The 19,046-nt window shown below is 46.6% G+C and overlaps 1 protein-coding gene across 7 annotated transcripts in view; it reads right to left on the reverse strand.

The window, feature by feature from the left end:
• Window positions 1-19,046, reverse strand: part of WSCD2 (WSC domain containing 2) — a 1,176,783-nt gene that overhangs the window by 296,084 nt on the left and 861,653 nt on the right. For all 7 annotated transcript variants that reach the window (XM_069214798.1, XM_069214802.1, XM_069214803.1 and 4 more), the window contains one exon: window positions 11,427-11,548. In XM_069214798.1, coding sequence (XP_069070899.1) covers window positions 11,427-11,548 — 122 coding nt within the window. The remainder of the gene's footprint in view (window positions 1-11,426; window positions 11,549-19,046) is intronic.

The raw sequence follows: 19,046 nt of genomic DNA on the forward strand, positions 1-19,046 counted from the left end.
GAAGTCGATTTCTTTGGATTTCCACCAGCTTTCCTTTCAAGGGCCCAGGGACTGGATAGGGCACCACTTGTCGGGGCAGGAGTCTCTCCAGAGACTCCAGGTGCTGGCAGAGAGAAGTCTTTGCTGTCCCTGAGACTTCAAACAACAGAAGGCAAGCTCTAACTCAAGCCCTTGGAGATTTCTTCACAAGATGGAAGGCACACAAAGTCCAGTCTTTGCCCTCTTACTCTGGCAGAAGCAGCACTGCAGGAAAGCTCCACAAAGCACTGTCACAGGCAGGGTAGCACTTCTTCCTCAGCTATCAGCTCTTCTCCAGGCAGAGGTTCCTCTTGGTTCCAGAAGTGTTTCTAAAGTCTGTAGATTTGGGTGCCCTTCTTAGACCCATTTTAGTCTTTGAAGTCACCTTTCTTCAAAGGGGACTCTCACCTACTTGTGAAATCCTGCCTTGCCCAGGCCAGGCCTCAGACACACAGCAGGGGGTTGGAGCCGGCATTGTCAGAGGCAGGCATAGTCCTTTCAGATGAGAGTGACCACTCCACCCCTCCCTCCTAGCAGAGATGGCTAATCAGGAAATGCAGGTTACACCCCAGCCCCCTTTGTGTCACTGTCTGATGCAAGGTGAAAAACAACCCAACTGTCAAACTGACCCAGACACGGAATCCACAAACAAGGCAGAGTCACAGAATGGTTTAAGCAAGAAAATGCTCACTTTCTAAAAGTGGCATTTTCAAACGCACAATCTTAAAATCAACTTTACTAAATGATGTATTTTTAAATTGTGAGTTCAGGGACCCCAAACTCCACATGTCCATCTACTCTCTAGGGGAATCTACACTTTAATCATATTTAAAGGTAGCCCCCATGTTATCCTATGAGAGAGACAGGCCTTTGCAACAGTGAAAAACGAAGTTGGCAGTATTTCACTGTCAGGACTTATAAACCACATTACTATATGTCCTACCTTATCCATACACTGCACCCTGCCCTTGGGGCTACCTAGGGCCTACCTTAGGGGTGCCTTACATGTAAGAAAAGGGAAGGTTTAGGCCTGGCAAGTGGGTACACTTGCCAAGTCGAATTTACAGTGTAAAACTGCACACACAGACACTGCAGTGGCAGGTCTGAGACATGATTACAGGGCTACTTATGTGGGTGGCACAACCAGTGCTGCAGCCCCACTAGTAGCATTTGATTTACAGGCTCTGGCACCTCTAGTGCACCTTACTAGGGACTTACTAGTAAATCAAATATGCCAATCATGTATAAACCAATTACATACAATTTAAACGGAGAGCATATGCACTTTAGCACTGGTTAGCAGTGGTAAAGTGCCCAGAGTTAAAAAGCCAACAGCAACAGGTCAGAAAAAAATAGGAGGCAGGAGGCAAAAAGACTGGGGATGAGCCTGCATAAGCAAAAGTCCAACACAACCCCCTACCAGCCTAAAGCCAGGGGAGAACAATCAATACCTTGATGTACTTCCCTGATTGGGGCGATAGAACAAGGACCCAGGCCCACAACAGCAGGGGCATGTTCCAGCTCTACGCCTTCCTGACTCCAGTTGGATCCCTCTGTCCATACTCTCAGGGCCCACTAAGCTAACCCATGGGGAACCCTTCTCCACATCTGCAGACACCATCTGTGCAGCGCCTAACTTTACTTTGCTCACAGATGTATTGCAATGGGCAGATAGTACCACCAGGGCCAACACAGTGGTGTTGCCCACTCCACCCCTGGGGTGTGACTCTCGTTCCCCCCCAGGGGCAGCTCTGTCCACCAGGACAGCAAGCCACAGTAACCCCTGACAACTGTCAGGGATGAGAGCCTGACCTCAGGCCTCTCCAACCACTGTGACTGTGGAGAGTGGGGGGCGGTAGCCCCAGGTGCCTAACACCCTTTGACCACTCTACCTTCCACCAGGTCAGAGAAGATAACCTGACCCTCTGGGGCTCTGTACCCACCCTCCAGGAGCGGTACTCCCAGAGTAAAATATTGTCAGGGTGCTTGTAGAAGCAGTCCTGCACAATTCTTCCACCAGTGCAGGGATGTTAACCTGCAACTGGTCCTCCAACCTGGGTCTGTCCCTTCAGGTTGGGCCAGGGGTGAGGCTTCCCTCCCCCTGCCCTCTCTTCTGGGGTCCTGAACCACCCAACTAGGAGTGGCCCGCCCAGAAGACAACATGGTAGGGGCACTGTTAGCAATAGCCCCTTCCTTCAGGTCAGGGTTTATCCCCTGCACCTGATCCTCCATTCCAGGGTCTGTACCCACAGACTGGACCACTGCCTGGCAACCCAGTAATTCCTGGGGGGCATACCTACCCCCCACCAGGTCAGAATTTACCCTCTGAAATTGGTCATCCAACCCAGGGTCACCACCCTGCGGTTGAACCACTGCCTGGCACACCAGGACTTCCAGGGGGGCACACTTACCACCCCCAAGGGACACACTGTCCCCAAGGGCCACACAAGAGTCTGGCTGGCGCAGGTCTCCTGACCTCTGCCCATCTGACAGAGTCTGGATTCCCCCCAACCCAGAAATGGTCTCACCAAGGTCATTCCTGGGGGGCTCTGCTCTCAGAGCTGACCCCTGACCCTCCAGGTTCTCCACTGGGGTCCGCAACCCCCTCTCAACCCTCTGTCTGGACTTCTGCACCCCCTCGCTAGGAGTGGTACTGCCAGACACCAGAACTGGTGGGACGCTGGCTACAGCCGCCCCCCCCAAGTTCTCCTGAGACACTGTGGGATCTCCCTCAACAGATGGCCCTGTGGTACAGGCTAGGCTCCCCTCCTGGTGTTCCCTCATGGAACCCTCCAGGACCTGGGACCGGATCTCGGGCACCTTGGACCTCAGCCCATCTCCATTCCCTCTCCTCAGAGACTGGACATGTGGTCCCTCACCCATCCCACTACACTGGGACCTACCTGGGACACCACAATCCTTCCCTACCTCACCTGGTTGGGAAATACCTAGACCACTCCTCTCAGGAGCCCCCCCCAAATGCCTCTTCAGACTCTCTGGTACTCACCAAGAGGTCTGCCTCCATTGTAGGCTCCCTGGGGTCAGAGAACTCACACTCCACCTGGTGTTGGTGTAGCTCTGGAAAATAAGGACTAGACATATGCTCTCCAGCAATTACATCACTCAGCCCCTTACATGAATTAACCAAAGTACCTTGCACCCAACCATCCAGTGACTCTGCTTTGAAAAAGCACCCCACATCACCCTCCTGACACTGGTGAGACAGTACCTGACTGTCCCTGACACTCAACCCACACTCTTCTGGGATGTCTTCACACTCCATAACCAGGACTTCTACCTGGGGGGAACCCCTCTCCCTGTCACTCTCACCTAGAGGCAGTAGAATGTCCCTCCCACCAGTAGGAATATGACTCCCCATGCCAGTTCCCCAATCCACCTCAGGAACCCTGTGCATCACTGGAGCTACCTCAAACCCCTGAACCTCCTGGCGTGTGTTAACTCCCTCCTTCAAGTAGGGCACCACATCTCTGGGCATGTGCACTTCTTCAGCAGTACTGGATACAAGATTTTTGCTGCCACCATCTGAACTGGACTAAGCCCTCATGGCCTCCAGCTTCAGCTCTTCACAGCTCAGCTCTTGAGCTGTAATCCTTTCTTTTTCCAGCACTAAGGCTCTCTTCTCCTCAGCCCTCTCAAGCTCTGCATCTAGCTCTTCCAGACTCCGGATTCGAGCTAGGAGCCAATCATCTCTTTCTGTTCCCTCCTCAGGGCCACTGCCCTCCTCCTCAGAGTAGTCCTCCTCCTCAGAGTAGTTATCCTCCTCAGACTCATTTGGTGGTGTTGCCTAAAACGTTTCAATTCATACTGAAACAGGGCTGACTCAAGATCCTCCCTTCTGGATTTCTTGTTCACAGCCAGTCCCCTTTCCATGCAGAATGCTTTAAGCTGCCACTTTGTATACATAAATAGGTGCCAGAAATTGACTTTCATTCTGCAAACGCTTCACAACTAAAAACCAAAGTCCAAAAATATTAGCAATACTTCCAGGAGGACATCAGAGAACAAAAAGCAGAATCACAAGACAAGTAGTATGTGGTCACGTAGTGGTCTGAACTCAAAACAGTAGTGTACACTTAATCACTGTATGTCGAGTACAAATACAAGTCCAAATCCCAACCGCTGATCACCAATGTTAGAAATGGGGTCTTTGGTTGACAGTCAGGTTACCCCCTGTTCAAGCAAGGACCCTCACTCTAGTCAGGGTAAAAGAGAATCACCCTCAGCTTACCCCTGCTTACCCCCTTGGTAACTTGGCAGAGCAGTAGGCTTAACTTCAGAGCGCTAGGTGTAAAGTATTTGTACCAACACACACAGTAACTTAATGAAAACACTACAAAATGACACAACACCGGTTCAGAACAATAGGAAATAGTTATCTAAACAAAACAAGACCACAACAATAAAAATCCGACATACACAAGTCAAGTTATGAATTTTTAAAGATTAAACAAAAAAATAGCATTTTAGAAACAAAAATGCTTCGATGAGGTGTTAACACGGCGTCGTGATGGAGTCGTTCCCAACAAGCCGACACCAGCGGCGCCGGACACGGAGTCGCGTAGAGCCCCAAGTACAGTACCTTTGGTGAAGAGTGAAAACAAGCCGATGCGCGATGTCGGGGATCGCGGCGTCTGTGCGAAACGCTGAATCCATGCGCTTCGAGCGGCATCGGTCACGATGTGGTGCGGCGACTTCCCCGGAGTCGCGGATTTCAGCGGGGCTGCTGTGGCGTCGGGCCTACGAAGAGCGTCGTGTTCCAGCGAAGGTCACGGCGTCAGGTGCAGGCGGCGTTACCGGATTCAGCAGAGGCGTCGGTCCGGAGTCTTCCGAAGTCGATATCTTTGGATTTCCACCAGCTTTCCTTTCAAGGGCCCAGGGACTGGATAGGGCACCACTTGTCGGGCAGGAGTCTCTCCAGAGACTCCAGGTGCTGGCAGAGAGAAGTCTTTGCTGTCCCTGAGACTTCAAACAACAGGAGGCAAGCTCTAACTCAAGCCCTTGGAGATTTCTTCACAAGATGGAAGGCACACAAAGTCCAGTCTTTGCCCTCTTACTCTGGCAGAAGCAGCACTGCAGGAAAGCTCCACAAAGCACAGTCACGGGCAGGGCAGCACTTCTTCCTCAGCTATCAGCTCTTCTCCAGGCAGAGGTTCCTCTTGGTTCCAGAAGTGTTTCTAAAGTCTGTAGATTTGGGTGCCCTTCTTTTACCCATTTTAGTCTTTGAAGTCACCTTTCTTCAAAGGGGACTCACACCTACTTGTGAAATCCTGCCTTGCCCAGGCCAGGCCTCAGACACACATCAGGGGGTTGGAGCCGGCATTGTCAGAGGCAGGCACAGTCCTTTCAGATGAGAGTGACCACTCCACCCCTCCCTCCTAGCAGAGATGGCTAATCAGGAAATGCAGGTTACACCCCAGCCCCCTTTGTGTCACTGTCTAGTGCAAGGTGAAAAACAACCCAACTGTCAAACTGACCCAGACAGGGAATCCACAAACAAGGCAGAGTCACAGAATGGTTTAAGCAAGAAAATGCTCACTTTCTAAAAGTGGCATTTTCAAACGCACAATCTTAAAATGAACTTTACTAAAAGATGTATTTTTAAATTGTGAGTTCGGGGACCCCAAACTCCACATGTCCATCTACTCTCTAGGGGAATCTACACTTAAATCATATTTAAAGGTAGCCCCCATGTTATCCTATGAGAGAGACAGGCCTTGCAACAGTGAAAACCGAAGTTGGCAGTATTTCACTGTCAGGACATATAAACCACATTACTATGGGGGTCATTCTGACCCCCGCCGGCGGCGGAAGCCGCCGGCCTGGCGGGATCCGCCAGAAGACCGTACCGCGGTCAAAAGACCGCGGCGGTCATTCTGACTTTCCCGCTGGGCTGGCGGGCGACCGCCAAAAGGCCGCCCGCCCGCCCAGCGGGAAAGCACCAGCAACGAGGAAGCCGGCTCCGAATGGAGCCGGCGGAGTTGCTGGTGTGCGACGGGTGCAGTTGCACCCGTCGCAATTTTCAGTGTCTGCCAAGCAGACACTGAAAATCTCAATGGGGTCCTGTTAGGGGGGCCCTACAGTGCCCATGCCCCCAGGGGCCCCACGACACCTGTTCCTGCCATCCTGTTTCTGGCGGTGAAAACCGCCAGAAACAGGATGGCGGGAAGGGGGTCGGAATCCCCATTGGCGGCGCTGCTTGCAGCGCCGCTGTGGAGGATTCCCTGGGGCAGCGGGAAACCGCCGGTTTCCCTTTTCTGACCGCGGCCTTACCGCCGCGGTCAGAATTGCCCCAGAAGCACCGCCAGCCTGTTGGCGGTGCTTCCGCGGCACTCTGCGCCAGGGTCAGAATGACCGCCTATATGTCCTACCTTATCCATACACTGCACCCTGCCCTTGGGGCTACCTAGGGCCTACCTTAGGGGTGCCTTACATGTAAGAAAAGGGAAGGTTTAGGCCTGGCAAGTGGGTACACTTGCCAAGTCAAATTTACAGTGTAAAACTGCACACACAGACACTGCAGTGGCAGGTCTGGGACATGATTACAGGGCTACTTATGTGGGTGGCACAACCAGTGCTGCAGGCCCACTAGTAGCATTTGATTTACAGGCCCTGCCACCTCTAGTGCACCTTACTAGGGACTTACTAGTAAATCAAATATGCCAATCATGGATAAACCAATTACATACAATTTACACGGAGAGCATATGCACTTTAGCACTGGTTAGCAGTGGTAAAGTGCTCAGAGTTAAAAAGCCAACAGCAGCAGGTCAGAAAAAAATAGGAGGCAGGAGGCAAAAAGACTGGGGATGACCCTGCATAAGCAAAAGTCCAACAAGTAGTTTCTGAGATATTAAAGGTTAACAGATATAGATAGCCAGGGATGTGGATCCTACTGTCTCTGTGCTTATATCTGATTGGCTGCCAACACTTCAAACAGGAAGTATTGGCAGCTATTTTGGGACTTAGCTTCAGCCGAGTACCAACGCCAAATGAAAGAAAAGAGGCCAGGGTAGGAATACCCTAAGCTCACCTAGTGTTGGTCCAGTTGTCCCCCTGGCACCCCGCCGGGGCAAAAAAGTATTTTTGAATGAAAATCCATTGATGGGCCCACATTTTTTTCCGTTTATGTATTATATATATTTTTTTAATGTGGTCTCCCATGTTTTTAATACATTTTGGCCCTGGGGCATGCCCAATGTTGAGAATCAGAGAGGTTGGCTCACAGGGCCCCACTCTTAGAGATTTTGGAAGCCCCGGGGACCACTACCTCCCTGGGGCTATAAAGAATACATATATGAGGGGCCGCCTGAACCCTACAAGGCCCCCGGACCACCACCTCCCTGGGGCTTCATAAAATATATTTTTGGGGGCAACACTGACCCCCCTGTGGCCCGGGGACTGCCACCTTCCCTGGGCTGTAAACAAATTTAAAAGGGGGAGGTCATACAAATTTAAAAAAAAGAAGGAGGGGACCACACAGGCCCCCCACCCCCCAGCCATAGATGGCCCTGAGGACCACCACCTCCCCAGGGCCAGCTTGTGCCAACAATGGGAAGGGGCACGCTGCCCCTCTCCTGGACCCGTACATGACCCTGGGGACTCCCCCCCTCTAGGGCCAGCTCCTGCTTCCTCCTGAGGTGCCTACCCTCTGGAAGTATCGGTTTGGTTTTGCTTGGCTGGAGCTGACAGCTCCCGCCAAGTACAAGCAAACATAACTGTGCTCCCAGCAAGCAGGAGGGTTAAAACTGCTCCTGCTTGCTGAGAGTGGACATTTCTGCCTGCTATTATGTGGGCATGGGAAGACATGCAAAGATTGCTTCTGCATGCAGGGGCTGCATTTTCAGCAGCTCTCTGTGTGCTGGAGCAATATCGGCCACTGCAGGAGGTGGGTAGCAGGTTTGGACCAGGGGGTCTTGAGGCTTCCCCCACGGTCCCCATCAAGAAGTAGCGGGTGCCCTGGGTGGGGCCAGGGCACCCATGAGTACGTGGCTGGGCCCCAGGGAATGTGGTACCCACAGTCAAAATCAGCCTTGGGGGGACCACATGGCCACCCTACCATTTTAAAAATAAAAAATAACCCTGGGGTGGTAGTGGTCCCTGGGGCACAGGTGGGTATGCGCAGTGCCCCTAAGTATTTCTAAATTATTGACCTGGGAGGTGGTGGTCCCCGAGGCCTGGAGGGGTTTGCTTGGCCCCCAATAATTTATTTTAAATAGTCCCCTTGACCTAGGGGTCTACGCAGCTCCCTAAAGTTTTGTTAAATATAACCCCAGAGAGGTAGTGGTCCCTGGGGCCCAGAGAGGTCTGTGCTGCCCCCTAACTATTTTTAATTTGTCGCCCAGGGAGGTGGTGGATACCGTGGCCCTGAGGGGTCCATGCAGCCCCCCAATTTTTTTTATTTTGTAGCCTCAGGGAGGTGGTGGTTCCCAGTGCTCAGGGGCCCTAAGGGTCTGTGGGGCCCTCCATACATATTTTTCTTAATGATGTTCGGGAGGTGGTGGGCCCCAGGACCCTGGGGTTCTGCAGATTCACCCTACTTTTTTTTTACTATATAGTCCTTGGGAAACGGTGGTCAATGGGACTAGCGGGGTCCGTGCGCCCCCCCCATATACTTATTTTATGTAGCCTCAAGGAGGTGGTAGTGCCTGGAGCCTGGGGTCCACACGCCCCCCCTAATACATTATTTCATGTAACCCTGACGAGGTGCTGGTCCCCAGGTCCTGAGGGTCCACGCAGTCCCCCTAACTATAGTTCATTTCATGCCTCAGAAGGCTGTGCACGGCGCGGACCTGAGTGGCTATAGGGGCTCAGATGCAGGCCAGGCCCTGCAGCCAACCTTCGCCGTGCACAGCCAAAGGCCATGTGCAGCGGTGGTTGGATTAATTTATAGTAATTAAAATTAATTTAGAATTTAAAAAAAACATGGAAATTCACTTAAAAAATCAAAGGTTACAGGGACGTTACAGTTAGGATCACATTTTAAATGTAGAAAACCACAGAAATTCAGCTGTTAAAGTTATTTCAAGTAACTATAACGCGCACCTTCATCATGCACTGCTAATTCCTCAGGAATTACAGTAACCATGACATCTTTTATAACATCATTGATAATATTACTGTAACATTTACAGTTACATTATTTATGAGAAAACTGCATGGTGGGTGTTCGATAGGTAGATAGATAGATAGATAGATAGATAGATAGATAGATAGATAGATAGATAGATACTGTAGATAGATATGTGAAAAATTCATGTGATTTCATTTCGCATAATTACAAAAATTCCAAGAAAATGATATATAAGTATGTGAAATGCAAATGTATAATTTCATGTTTTTTAAAGCAAAATGTGACCTTGCAACAATGGGATACGTTCAGGATGCTTTTGCCCTAAGAAAATAGCACAAACAGCAGCTAAATGTTTTGTCTCACCCCAAATTTCTCCTAATTAATTAATTTCAAAGAGTTACCTGGAATTACTAAAATTACTGTTGATTACTTCGACATAATCAAAACTACTTCCTGGCCTAAATACCACCTTGCACGCAACTAAAGACGTGTTCAATACTTTATTTCATTTCTCCAAGACAGTAATAAAGCCCATAAAGCTAATGCATAATGTAAAACATGCAAGAACTAGTTTTAAATAACACTTCTTTTTGTAAAGACAAACGCACGCCTTCTAAGAAGTCTTAATTCACATTAATGCATGAATTAGGATGGCCAGTGGGCACTGCCTGCGCATTTTGTGAACACATCACAGATTCACAAAGGCGTAGGTTGAGGTATTCACTCTCGTGAGAGCACCTTCCCCTCACCATGATCTATTCCACCACTCACAAGACCGACAAAAGTCACGTTTGCCCCCTGCCTTCCTAGCATCATTTAGTTATGGTCACATAGCTCATAGGTGCATCTATACATTCTCCTCATTATTTTATTATGAAAATGAATAAACGCAAGTGCGTTTGACATAATTATACTTTGAGGGTCCATTTATTAGCATGCACCGCCGACAACCACTTGCTTAATAGAGATGGTCGCCAGGTTGGGCAGTGCTGCGGTCACTGCCTAGTCCTCTCACAGTAGCCCCGTACCCTTTGTAATCATGGAACCTACATGCTGTGCTGTCGTGTCAGACGCTTCCGTGTGCAAAATATCCATTGTGGGGCGAGACAGATCCTATTTATGAACCTAGACCACATTATTTTGTAACAATCTGACAAATTACAGAATACATTAGCTGGAACAAGCACAAGCACCACGCACTGTAAATGCACTGCAATTTTAAAAAAATGTTTTTCTCTCCTCTAGCACCTCACGGCCAGCCAGCCCCACAGTCATTTGGGAAACCCGGACCTCTTGCAGATCAATTGAATGGTGAAAATGCTACTTGACCTTAAGTCATGGACAGAATGTACCTGACATCAGTCCAGTTTCCCCTGGTTATTTCTCTTTCGCCCCACTCCTATTATTTCACTGAGAGACTCCACTTGCATTTAGCATGAGGAGCCACCGGATGAAATGCACCGGTCCTGCTGTGTTCCTGCAGGACATGTAATTCCGATGGAGATGGTAACTCCTACAATTCAAAGGGCACTCCCAATAAGGCTGGTTATGTTATGGTTACTATTCCGTTAGTTGACACTTACGTGAGAGGGGATTTTTTATCCAAGCTTTACCAAGTGAAAGGGCCAGCAGTGCGATTTTGAAAAAGCAATTTTAAGTCAAACATTTAAAGATGAATTGCTATGACTCAGCAACTTGGCCACAATGGAGAACTCATTTGTACATGAAAGAAAACATACTCTCATTAAGTCTGATAAAGTAAGGAATGTTTTCTACATCGAGTATTCAATTGAATAATAACCTGTTTCTATCAATTGTGAATGTGCCACTCAGATCGCGTGTCTTTTGTTCTGACCCTAACGTTAACACATTCTAGTTTACCTTTTAATATATAGACATTGCCACCACAAAGATCACATCGTGTTATTTATTAATTTTAGTATAATTAAATTGGGTAGGCAAAACTGCACCCGTGAATGTCTGCGAACTTTGTACGAGGAAAATGTTACTAGGTTTGTAGAGTGCAATTCAAGAAAAAATGGGCACAACAAGTGTTTTCAGGTTGATTGGACAAACCTACTTTGTGAACAAGATTGTTCACTTTTTATGTGAAGAGTTCACCCTTGAAATTCTCACGTGAAAATTTAAAAGAAAATGCTACGCTGAATACATCACACACCAGGCCTCTATTTGTATAAAGTTGTATAAATACAGATAAAAAAAGGAAATGTGTTTTTATTTGTTTATGGGAAGATTAAAAATATACCTCATGAGGTCTGCCCTCGCACACGTCAAGCACAATCTCAGGATGGTTTACCTTTTCGGTACAGACGTCCACACATTTGTCCACAGTCATGTTCAACATGAGATGGTTGATGGGCAAAGCCTGGGAGACGTTGTCTGGCCTGTGAAAGCAGCCCCGAAATATTGCACTCCCATCTGCAAATGAAGAGGAGGGAAAGAACGTGTTAATCTACAGCAGTAATCCGCAGCGCGGTGTCAATTTAACATACAACCCAATGCATTCATTTTCTAAACTTGTTTTCTCCTGCTGCTGTATTAAGAGTGGGAGGCTGACTGTTCAAAGTCAGAGCTGGCGAAACAAAGCCACCTCATAGCACAAGATTTTTTTTTGTCACGATAACAATACCGGCTGCCACTGCAATCAAACCCCTTCTTGCCCCAGAACAGGAGAAGCCGACTGTTCTGCTCAGTAAGGCAACCTATAATGCAAGAATACTGTGTTAATGCATACAGAGGAAATTGAGGGTTTTCTGCCTCCTCTTCGAAATTGAAGTTTTAATTCCTAATAGAATATTTGTAGTCAAATTGGGATTGGACAAAAATAATGACTGCGTCCAAGATGCCGTCTACACCATTATCCCTTTCTCCTCTAGACAACTATGACATTGCAATATAATGTGAAAAACCTTCATTGCTACTCTTTATTGGAACATTGCTTTATAAATGATAGCACAATTATCTGATCTAGGTGTCTGTTTAGGTTTGAGCCAAATGAAGAAAAAATAAATCGAAACTCATTGCCCACATTACAGTTATCTTTTTATGAGGGTCTGTTAGTCTTTTCATCCTTGGCGTGGTCTCCCTTAACTTTTTGCCCCTGTTCCCCAGGTTGTTGATGTGTGCTGGACTCTGATTTTACTGTTTTTGTTACTCTGGGCACTTTACCACTGCTAACCGGTGCTAAAGTGCAAGTGCTGCTTTAGAAAATGTGTATGTAATTGGCTTATCCATGATTGGCATATTTGATTTACTATTAAGTCCCTAGTAAAGTGCACTGGAGGTGCCAGGGCCTGTAAATACAATGTTGCTAGTAGGCCGGCAGCACTGGTTGTGCCACCCACATAAGTAGCTCTGTAATCATGTCTCAGACCTGCCACTGCAGTGTCTGTGTGTGCTTTTTTAACTATAAATTCGACTTGGCAAGTGTACCCACTTGCCAGGCCTAAACATTCCCTTTCCTTACTTCCCAGGCACCCCTAAGGTAAGCCCTAGGTAGCCCCAGGGGCAGGGTGCAGTGTATGGTTAAGGTAGGACATATATTAATGTGTTTTATATGTCCTGACAGTGAAATATTGCTAAATTTGTTTTTCACTGTTGCAAGGCCTGTCCCTCTCATAGGTTAACATGGGGGGCTACCTTTAAATATTATTCAAGTGTAGATTCCCTTTGGGAGTGGATGGACATGTGGAGTTTGGGGTCTCTGAGCTGACAATTTAAAAATACATATTTTAGTAAAGTTGATTTTAAGATTGTATGTTTGAAAATGCCACTTTTAGAAAGTGAGCATTTTCTTGCTTATATCATTTCTGTGACTCTGTCTGTTTGTGGATTCCCTGTCTGGGTCAGTTTGACAGTTGGGCTGGTGGCACCTCACTTTAGACAGTGACACAAAGGGAGCTGGGGTGTGGCCTGCATATCCTGATGAGCCATCTATACTAGGAGGAAGGGTGGGACTGGTCACTCACACCTGAAAGGGCTGTGCCTGCCCTCACACAATGCAGTCTCCAACCCCATGGTGAGTGTCTGGGGCCTGGCCTGGGCAAGGCAAGATTTCACATTCAAAAGAGACTATACTTTGAAGTAGGCCTACTTCAAAGGAGAAATTGCGTATAAGAAGGGCACCCAAAACCACAGACTTTGGAAACACTTCAGGAAACAAGAGGAACCTCTGCCTGGAGAAGAGCTGAAGAGCTGAGGAAGAAGAGCTGCCCTGTCTGTGACTGTACTTTGTGGAGCTATCCTGCAGGTGCTACTTCTGCCAGAGTAAGAGGGCAAAGACTGGACTTTGTGTGCCTTCCATCTTGAGAAGAAATCTCCAAGGGCTTGATTTAGAGCTTGCCTCCTGTTGTTTGAAGTCTCAGGGACAGCAAAGACTTCTCTCTGCCAGCACCTGGAGTCTCTGGAGAGACTCATACTCTGCCCTGTGGTGTCCATCCAGTTCCTGGGACCCTTAAAGGAGAAGCTAGCAGCCTAAAGAAAAGGAAATCCACGCACAGAGTGCAGTGCGGGGAAAAGATCGAAGCAACTCTGAACTGCGGCTGAAGAAAAGACGCGCCGCCGGTTCCGCAGCTGAAAATCGATGCTTGCCGGAAACGTGACTGAAGAATCGACGCACGGAGCAGGAGAAACACCGCGCAGCATCACTGACAGAGACTGGGAGATCACAACCCGCGCTGCGTGGTTTTCGGATCATTGTGCAGCTGGATTTCCGACTCAAGTACTGTTGGGCGTGTAAAAACAACGCAAGGCCTGCCCGGACCAGAGAGTGCTGACCAGATCGACGCATCGCTCTCCTGCAGAGAGAAAAAACGACGCGCCCAACCCGATGAAAGGAGGAACGACGCAAGGTCACGCTTGTGAATGGAATCGACGCATCGCAAGCCCTTTTTGATGCACACTCGCCCGTGCGGGGTTATTTATGATGCACCCAAGGTTCTTTTTCACACTAACAGCATTAGTGTGTCTTTAAAACTACTGAAAGACTCTTTTTGCATATTTATTGATAACTTGACTTGTGTATTGTGGATTTTTGGTCTTGTTTTGTTTAGATAAATATTTCCTATTTTTCTAAACTGGTGTTGTGTTATTTTGTGGTGTTTCCATTAAGTTACTGTGTGTGTTGGTACAAATACTTTACACCTAGCACTCTGAAGTTAAGCCTACTGCTCTGCCAAGCTACCAAGGGGATAAGCAGGGGTTAGCTGAGGGTGATTCTCTTTTACCCTGACTAGAGTGAGGGTCCTTGCTTGAACAGGGGGTAACCTGACTGTCAACCAAAGACCCCATTTCTAACAGGGGCACTGCAGCTTTATATTATGAGGATATTGCAAATCACCAGGGGTTCCATAACCATGTAGAGGAAAGTGGGGAAGGCTGAGTTCCTTTATAAAGTTATGGAAGTATGAGGTGATTTGTAATGTCTTGATCATGTATTCCAAGGGGTATTTTATCCCATATAATACATGGTCACTCAATCACCTTTTCCACAAACCACTTAAGTGAATTGCAATGTCTTTATCAGATACACTTGAGGCTACCTTAACCCATATAATTTATCACAAACCATTTTAAACCTTGGTGCGTAGCTCTTTCATATGAAAGAGTGAACATGTTTGCAAACATGAAGAATAAAAATAAAACCTCTAGTGCAAAATGAAACCTATCAAAAACATGTTAGATATCTGTTGCAGATAGATATCAGAAACAGTTCAATACAAGTCAGTTTATATTTTTTAAGCTGCTGCAGCTCAGAACATGTAGAATCATGCAGAAATATTCTAGCTTTACTCTATTTAGGGGTGAACAAACTAAACATATTCTCTTTGCTTATCAATGTAAGCTATTAAAATAGAGCAGAAGAAAGATAATCAACCTTCCCTTTGGTTTGTTGATTTAAATAGCTACATTAATTATGCTCCGTGACCTGACCTGTGACCTGACCTGCCTTCCACCTAGGCTGCTGGCTCTGGCAGCAGGCATTGTGAAGTCAGAAGCTGAGCTTTTCTTTATAAGCAGAGACTTGGCATCTCACATGTTGTCGATTTTAAAGAAATTAGCGACTGCAATTTATTACAGAGATTACAGAATCCCATGTATTGTAATCATAATAGAACACTGACATATGTCACCTGTGAATATGATTGTAATTATGTAGTCTGTACTGTGTAGAAGACAATCATGTTTTCACTATTTACAGAGGGCCTGATTCACAAAGATAAACTTATACTCTTGTGTAAGTTTAGATGTTTTAAAATCCTCAAAACAATTTTACAAGTAGTATCTCCTTTTTTATGTGCAGGCCCAGACAAGAGTGTGAAGACTCCGCAGCCATAAAGAAACTTCTCATAATATTCCTTTTTGAATAGCAAAAAAGCAGAAACTTACATAAAAGTGTAAGTTTACCTTTGTGAATCAGGCCCTCAGTGCTTCCTCATAAGGAATGCAAAAATGTACATAGTGGTAGAAATCTATTTTTTAGGAAAAATACAGTTTCCCACCTGGGCTCTCCTTTGTAAATTGCATGGGTGGTCTACTGCCCTTTCTGGTTTCCAGATGAATGTTAATGCCCCCTGTTAGTCCCCCAAACAATGAACAGGTCAAACTTAGAAGTTTTGGAGTGTGTGAAAACTTGGAAATCCCTCAAAACTCAAATACATCACTCCTAGCTCGCTCATGCCAAGTACAAGTTATTCGTTGGTATGATCGTGGTGCACTCTTTAGAGACAAGAGGCCCAATTCATAAGAACATTTAGGGTATTAAAAGTAGTAAACAGCTCCATTTACTGACAGGCAGCTATCGGGAGAAGGATTGCCGCAAGGCACAAAAGATTTCATGGCTATCTATTCTCCACCATGAGTGCATACATTATTTAATATTAAACTCCACACAAGGAATGGGGAGTGGGCAGAACAAGGCATGATTTCTTTTAGAAGTTTGAAATTGCCAAAAACTTCTATCAACCTCTTTTTGACACAGGACATGGAGCTAAAATATTGCACAGAATGGGATAATTTCCCTTTTCATGGTGGGAAATGGAAATGGAATGGATCAACCCACAGGCTTGGTGGAGATGTAGGGGAAAGAGTTTCTTGATGGAGAAAAAAATATTTTCGTCTTGTCAAAGAAAGAATAGAAACCATGCATTTGCACATTGAGTTGTCTTTCCACAATGTGTTAATGTACACTCTGCACAATAAGGAATTATGGAAAGAGCAGCTTTTAAAAAAAGTACTTTACTAATTAAGTAGTACAGCTGTTAAATTGCAACCAGAGTCACGTTAAAGGCATGCAACTGTAAAATTGTGTGAATTGTGAAAAAACGTCAATCTGCTTCCACGGAGAATATACTTCTACAAGAGGTGATTTAAGATTTCTTTAGTGAATAGGGCCTATTATGTTGTACCGTTTAAACGGTTGCTTTGAACACTTTTGAACAAAGTTGTGGGCTCTACAGTAGAAGTACTGAAAAAGCCATTAGCATGCACTGCTGGCTTTAGGGTGGTGCTTCTAGTACCGCTGCAGTGGGCGCCAAGCTAATAGAGGTGTCAGGTGCCCTCTGGCATAAATCAGACAGCAGCACAATTGCATATTCCTAAAGCCTGCACTGTAAGTGCGACTGTCTGTCTTTTATGTCTGCGTTAGGGAAATAAAAGATGGACAAAAAGCAATCAATGTCTCAGGCCTGCCATTGCCCGGGCTGTGTGCAGTTTCAGTGCCACTTTAACCTAGCGTTTAAAACTACTTGCCACACCTCAAATCCCCCTTTTCTTACAAATAAGTCACCCCTAAGGTAGACCCTAGGTAACCCATAGGGCAGGGTGCTATGTAAGTAAAAGGAAGGACATGTACTTATAAGTTTTACATGTTGTGGTACTAGAAAAGCCCCAAAGTCACTTTTCACTACTGTGAAGCCGGCTCCTCTCATAGGCCAGCAATAGAAATTCCCTTGTATTCTTTTAAGTAGCAAATTCTGATCTGAGAGGAATAGATTTGTCATGCATGGTATGTTTGGAATGGTAGGGAGAAAGCCTATTTACTAGTGAAGGTGGATTCTACATTACTATTTCAGAAATGCCACTTTTAGAAAGTAGGCATTTCTCTGCACTTTCTGTACTTTACAGCCTGTCTCCAATTCATGTCTGGACTGTGTTCAGCTGCATCTGCAGTCATCCACATACTGATGGGTCTTCCTGAGCAGGAAGGGTGGAGGGGCTCTCAAAGGCCAGTGGCCTGACCCCACGCAAAGGACTGATAACGTCCAACAGGGCTTCTGGCAGAAAGGGCTGGTTTGAAAGGGGAACCTGCGCACTTCAAAACCACTCTTTGAAGTTTCCTCCACTTCAAAGGCACTTATGGGCATACATACTGGGTCTGTGACCCCACCAAATCAGACACTTCTGGACTTACAGCTGTACTCTGTCAGAAGGACAGCCTGACTGCCCAAAGGCCACATCTTGACTGCTTTGCTGAAAGGACTGCTGGCCTGCTTGGTGCATTGGTGCCTGCTGCCTGCTGACCCCTGACTCTACTGGAAGGACTTTGCCTTCCTACACAAGTGCTCTCCATATGCTTACATTGTGCTTGCCTCCTGTTCTGAGGTCTCAGGGCTAACTAAGATCTCACCAGAGAGAAAATATCCAGCGTGTCGGAAAATCGATGCAATGCCTGCAAAATTCCACGCAATGCCTGCTAGATCAATGCAGCCTGTCTCAAGGCTGAAATATCACTGCATCGTCTGCTGGATCGATGCAGTGTCTCTTGCCTCTTCTCAACGCATTCTGGATTTTACACGCATCGTCCCTTGGCATCAAACTATCCCTACATTGCAGTGAGGAACCAAGGCTGCGCTCCCGGAAACCGACGCATCACCTTGAAGCGTGGAAAGAAACAAAGCATCACCTTTGCCGCAACGGAAAACTCAATGCATTGCTTTACTTTTTGACCCATCTCCTCCTCTACAGCCCCCCTGCATCATTATTTTTGACGTAATCCAGGTTCCATGTGTTAAGAGGATGCAACCACTAATTCTTAAGTATTAAGACTCCTTTAAACCTTTAAAAAGCAATATCTTGACTTACGGATATTGGATTTTGTCATTTTGATCTTATTTTTGTTCAGATAAATTTTAGTTATTTTCCTAAACTGGTGTGAGGTACTTTCTGTGGTGTTTTTACTTTGTTGCTATATGAGTTATTACACAAATACATTAAACACTGCCTTCTTAGTTATGCCTGCCTGCTCTGTGCTAAGCTAACGGAGGGTGAGCACAGCATAATTTAGGTTGTGTTGTTACTCACCCTGACTAGGATTGTGGTCCCGACCTGGTCAGGGTGCACACCTTTGCCAACTAGAGACCTAATTTTTAACACCCTCCTATCCCAAATTACACCTGGCACAAACAGGGGCATCTAGAGGCTCAATGGGACTAGAAGCAGGAGCCAAATGGCAAAGCAGGAACAGCCCTCACACCTTTAGTGCTAGAAAAGAGGAAGTAAGACAGCACCAAAAGCAAACTTCTTAGAACATTTCTGGAGCAATCCAAGTGATCATTCATTGCTGCAGTTCTGCAGATGGCCATTAAAAATGCTGTTTGTGAAACCTTTCTGTTGAACGCTGGGGATCAGCCCAGTCTGCAGGAATTGTTTGATGCTAACAATTCCTCCAGACCGGGCAAGAAATTTTCATTTTACCAGTGCAAGCAGAATTTACAGGGGTAGGGATTTAACTTACATTGGTGCAGAGGTGCAGTGACACTAGGCCCAAAAGCCTGGGGGGCCCACTTAACCATGAATATTGCTGCATTTTATCATTCACAAAGCGGCTAGAGGCATGTTTCCCTCCTTGCTCTAGGGCATATGAACACACTGGCTACACAACTGAACCGAAACAAACAACTTCAGGGACCATTTCAAC

Source organism: Pleurodeles waltl, chromosome 11 (genome assembly GCF_031143425.1).
Source record: "Pleurodeles waltl isolate 20211129_DDA chromosome 11, aPleWal1.hap1.20221129, whole genome shotgun sequence".
In the NCBI taxonomy this organism is placed as follows: Eukaryota; Metazoa; Chordata; class Amphibia; order Caudata; family Salamandridae; genus Pleurodeles; species Pleurodeles waltl.